This window comes from Haliaeetus leucocephalus, unplaced genomic scaffold (genome assembly GCF_000737465.1).
Source record: "Haliaeetus leucocephalus isolate CR32 unplaced genomic scaffold, Haliaeetus_leucocephalus-4.0 Scaffold556, whole genome shotgun sequence".
NCBI classification, from domain to species: Eukaryota; Metazoa; Chordata; class Aves; order Accipitriformes; family Accipitridae; genus Haliaeetus; species Haliaeetus leucocephalus.
In genome coordinates this window covers 2,582,602-2,587,492 of record NW_010972992.1, presented here as the reverse complement: position 1 = coordinate 2,587,492, position 4,891 = coordinate 2,582,602, and the positions used below count along the sequence as shown (strand labels likewise).

The 4,891-nt window shown below is 54.5% G+C and overlaps 1 protein-coding gene across 1 annotated transcript; it reads right to left on the bottom strand.

Annotated features, from left to right (window-relative positions):
* Positions 1 to 817: 817 nt before the first annotated feature.
* On the bottom strand, positions 818 to 2,575 carry CDA (cytidine deaminase). Its single transcript, XM_010577282.1, has 4 exons — positions 2,386 to 2,575; positions 1,926 to 2,037; positions 1,602 to 1,659; positions 818 to 931 (listed from the first exon to the last, which is right to left on the bottom strand). The coding sequence occupies exons 1-4, from the start codon at positions 2,558 to 2,560 to the stop codon at positions 818 to 820; spliced, it is 459 nt and encodes a 152-aa protein (XP_010575584.1). The 5' UTR covers positions 2,561 to 2,575.
* Positions 2,576 to 4,891: the final 2,316 nt, after the last annotated feature.

Below are 4,891 nucleotides of genomic sequence, written 5' to 3'. Positions count from 1 at the left end.
TGCGCAGCCAGCACCCTCCTGCCGTACCTAAGGGCCCCAGCTTCCCGTCCCCTGTGATTCATCATTTGCTGCACCTACAGGAGATAAACCAGGACTGCTTTTATTTTGCTTGGGCATAGGCAGTAATGCCCAACCCAGCACTGGCTGGGAAATGGAGCGCATTTGTTTTTCATTGTGCATCATTAAATTAATATTACAATCAGCAAACGGCACTACTCTGGAGACGGAAAACTCTCCAGAAACCCTCAAAAACTCCTCTCCCTCTTCATCCCCATAAACGGAATGAAAGCAAAGAAAACAAGCCAGAGAGAAACAAGCAAAGGACACGCTCAGTGTGATAACTGTCCAGTTCCAGTAAATCGCCTAATCTGAATTAGCTTATAAATAGCTGCTGGGGTTGATGGAGCCTTTCCTTTTTGCTTCAAATTTAGAGCTGAAGAATTCAGCATTTTCCCAAGCAATAATTTTGCATTATTCCGGAGTGGTTTCTGTACCAACAAGCCCGAGCTGGAGCCGTGCATCAAACCCTTCTCCATCTGTGAAGTCCCCTCTCGCCTACAGCGATATCTGGACACTTTTTTTCTAGTAAAAAGGAATTTCTGTGATTTAATTTCTCCATTTCCCTGGGGTAAGGTGGGGCCAGCATCTGCAAATCAGCACTGAATCAGAAGATGAGCGAGAGGAGTGGGTAACTTAACACTATAAACACATTTCCCATTGCATCGTCCCCAAAAAGCCGCTTACACGCTGGGAAAATTGGGGAAAACCGTCCTCTCCCCTGCTGCCAAAGGGCAAAGGCCGGCAGCGGCCGCGCTGCTCACACCTTCTTCAGATCCTCGGGTCCGAAGGAGAGCGGCAGCAGCTCCTCCAGCCTCTTGACGATATAGGTGCCGTCCGCTTTGGTCAGGTAGATGTCCCAGTCCGTGCCGAACTGGAGGAGAAGAGGGAGGGAGAAGTGCCCAATGCAAAACCTGTGCTTCTTCCTCAAATTACTCAAATAGTCCTTTTTTTACCCGGGTTCACGGGGAGCATCCCCCTCTATTACATGTATTTTGGGGCGGCTTTTCGGCATCACCTACCCCAGCGGGGATTTTGGGCTCAGATCCTGTGGTTTTGCCCCCCCAGCGCGAGCCCTGGTACCTCCGAACCTGCCAAATCCAGCCTTCAAGCTGAGTCCCGCGACCTGTTAAATATTAACCACCCAAAAATGGGCTGCGGGTGCCAGGGTGCCTGTGGGGAGGAGGGAAGCGAGAGCAGGATGGGCTCTGCATGGGGCTTGGATTTTGCAGGAAAAAAAACCATTTTCAGGCTTGCCAGAGCTGTGGCGGCGGCCCTGGGGCCAAACTCTGCACCCAGCAGCTCCCGGGAGGAATAAAACCCCCTGGGGAGGGCAAGTTAATGGATTACCATCGGGCACCTGCTCCCGTGGGACAGGGAGCGATACCCCTTTCCCAGCGGATAGTGCAACTTGAGGAACCCGGAGCCAGCCCTGGGACTGGGGTCAGGAGGCTGCAACCCCCCCACCCCTCTTTGCACCTCTGCGTGTTTCAGGGGGAGATGCCTGGGGTCAGGAGACGTGGGGCCCCCGCGCGAGCCATCACCTCTCTCATCACTTGTCTGCAGGCGCCGCAGGGTGTGATGAACTGGTCCCCCATGTCACTGCCAAAGGAGAAGTGCAGAGAGTTCAGTCTTGCGGTCAGAGGATTGGGGGGACATCTGCAGAAGACCTTCACGCACCAATAAATACGGAGCCATGGCACATTTTCCCCCCACTTCCTCCAAAAAAACACGCAAAAACCTGCCTCCCCCCCAAAAAAACACTCGGGCTGCTGCAGCAGAAGTTGCCCCTTGGGCGCACCAAGGGTTTTCCCGCTGCCCCCCCCCCCGCCCATCCCTCGCCATGCCGGCTCTCAGCGTACCCTTACCTGGCGATGGCCATGGCCCTGAAGCTGGTGTGTCCCTCGGAGATGGCTTTCTGGATGGCGGTGCGCTCGGCGCACACCCCCAGGCTGTAGCAGGCATTCTCCACGTTGCACCCTGCGGGGAAGACCCCTGCACTCACTCAGCCACCCCGAACCCTGCTGGCTTCCCTCCAGGCGATATTTTTTTTTAGGTGATTTGCAAAGAAAAGCCATTTTTCGGTGTGCACCGCCTGATCCCAGGCTCTCACTAACGCGTTCCCACTTCCCCTATTTATTTCCCATATTTTCCCATCCGCCGCGATCTTTGGCTCGCACAGGGGTGACGGCTGCCAAGAAGCAGCTGGGAGGGGACGACGGGGACCCCAGCACCCCATGCTGACCCCACTGCACCCCCATGCATGGCCAAAGGGTTGCAGGAGGGACCCCCAAAACCCAAGAGGGGGGTCACACGGCCCCGGCTTACCAGAGAAGATCTCCCCGCCGGCGGTGAGCAGCGCGGCGCCCACTGGGAAGCGGCTGTAAGGGCAATAGGCACAGTTTTTGGCCTCCCGGCTGCGGCGCAGCAGGAGCTGCAGGCGCTCGCCATGGGGTCGGTCTGGGGGGGCAGTGGGGGCCGGGTGCTGGCCGTCACCCTCCATGCCTGCACCCGCCTGCCCTGCTTGCTGACGCCGCAGTTAAATATTTCCTCGCCTGGAAAATAGGCTGGCCAGCCCCGCCGGGATAACGCCCTGGCGTGCAGCCGAATGCCGGGAAGCATCCCTGGGGGACAGCCCTGACCCCCAAAGCATCGGGCTCAGGGGGTCCCGCATCCCCTCCCTGCCTGCTGTCTCATTTTTTCCAATTTGTCCTTTTTTTTGGTTGTTTTCTTTTACCTCCTCCTTTTTCTGTCCCAGCAGAGCGTTTTTCCGCCACCGCCTCGGTAGTTTTTTTCCTCCCCAGTTGAAAACTGGTTGCGCGGCTCCACAGGAAAATGTCATTAAATCACTCCTGGCGGGGGGCAGGAGGGGAGGCAGGGAACAACAGTTCCTGATCAGCGAGATCAAAAGAAATAAATTAATTAGATTGAAAACAGAAAAAAAAAATATATATACATCTCTCTCTCTCTGTCTCTCTCTCACATTTTCCCAGGTTGTCTAACAACCAGCTGCCAAGCAGCCAGGAAAGCTGGTTGAAGTCAGAAGCGATAAAAGCCCGTTTTGGGATGCCCTTGTGCCACCCGAGCCCAAATTCGGTTCAGCTGGTGCTTCCGTGGGAATCAGCCCACGTGGCGTAAAGGGCTCCCAGGATGCCAGGCTGATCAGCAAATTGCTCTTGAATTAAAGATATCTTTTTTTCCCCTTGCTGGAAGAGCTTAATGCCCCATTTAACGGCTGCAAGGACGGGTGTCACGGCCCCCATTGATTTATCACTGGGATTTTTTGCACAGTTTGCTGGATTTTGGGAGGATTTTGACCTTACCCACTGGTTTTGCCAGCAAATCTTGCCGCTGGGTCGCTGCTGACAAGCCACGACAGGCTGGGACACAGCACCTGAATTGGCAGCAGCCAATGTGTGGTGTAAATGCCTGGAGCTGAGAACGGAGCGTGGGGCAGCAAAAGGACCACAGGCACCCCAAGAAATCAAAGCTGGGACACTGAGATCAGTATTGTCCCAGGGGATAACTGGGCGACCCACCTTCTTTGCACTGTGCGGGTGTTCGTTCACCCTGGAACCTAATGATGACAGCTACGTGCAAGGGCAGTCAGTCAAGGAAACAAGCAGCTAGAGGAAGGATTAGCAGCACTGAATCAGCTCAGAGCCCTTTGTTCAGCTTTCAAAGCGCATACCCCAGTTATTTTCCCATCTAAAATGAGCCGCAGATGCTCCTGTGGCCCCCACCCTGTTACGCGGCACGATCCCCCCAAAACCTGGGAGAGAAAAGGAAAACCAGCCCCAGAGCAGCTGGTGGGAGGCACCGTGGGAGCAGACCAGAGCAAGGGGACCCCCCTCCTAAATAATGTGGGATCTATAAATAAACAAGCTTTCAAGGAGGGTTTAAACCTGCCTCGTCCATAGGAATAGCGAGCAATTAAATAGAGTCCTTACCTCTGCCGATGAGGGTGAGGACAGAAATAATGAGAGACAGAGACTGGTGTGGATAGAAACCTTCCGCATTTGCACTAATTCATTAATTGCCACCTCCCCGAAACCATCCTCACACCGGGAGCAAACCACACACCCCAAGCTGCAGCAGAAAAGCCGAAAACCACACAAACTCATGCAATTTTTATTATTTTGGCTGCAAAAACCTACGAGGCTGCCGAGGCCATGGCAGCGAGAGGAGCGGGAATGGTGCTGCCTGCCTGCGAAGCAGCTATTTTAAGGTTGCAGTTGCTTTGCTCAAACCGTAGAAAAGCTGGGAAGCTGCTGGGAAATGGCTTCCCACTCCCTGCAACACCGCGCTCGGGTTTTCCTCCACAAATGGACTAAAACTGGGGGCACATGCTGTTATTTTACCCCTTTTTCCTCCCCATTTTTCAATCCCAAGGCAGCCGGAGCATCTTTGTGGGTCCCTGAGCCTGGGGGGTCCCCCTGCTGCATCTGCAAGAAGCCCCAGGTGATAATAAAAAAGGTGGAAATTAGGGTTTGAGCCAAAGGAGCTGAATCCTGAACAAGCTCAGACTCCACTGTGGAGCTGAAATCTCACAGGGATCCCGCATGCTCCCCAAAAGTCCCCCCCATTTCATTTTCCCTGGAAAGAAGCCAGCCCAGGGCCTTGGCCGGAGCTAAAAGCAACAGGTTAAAAGCCCAAAGCTCAGCCTAAGAGGAGCAGCAGGGAGGTCTGGCTGGCTTGGAAATAAAGGGGAAAAAATAGGGTTTCTGGAGCAAAAACCACCAGCAAATCCGCAGGATCTGCGAACCCCCGTGCGCTCCCTCGTGCAACCCTCATGCTTGGGGGGACCCCCCCCCCATCTTTTCTCATGCCAGGG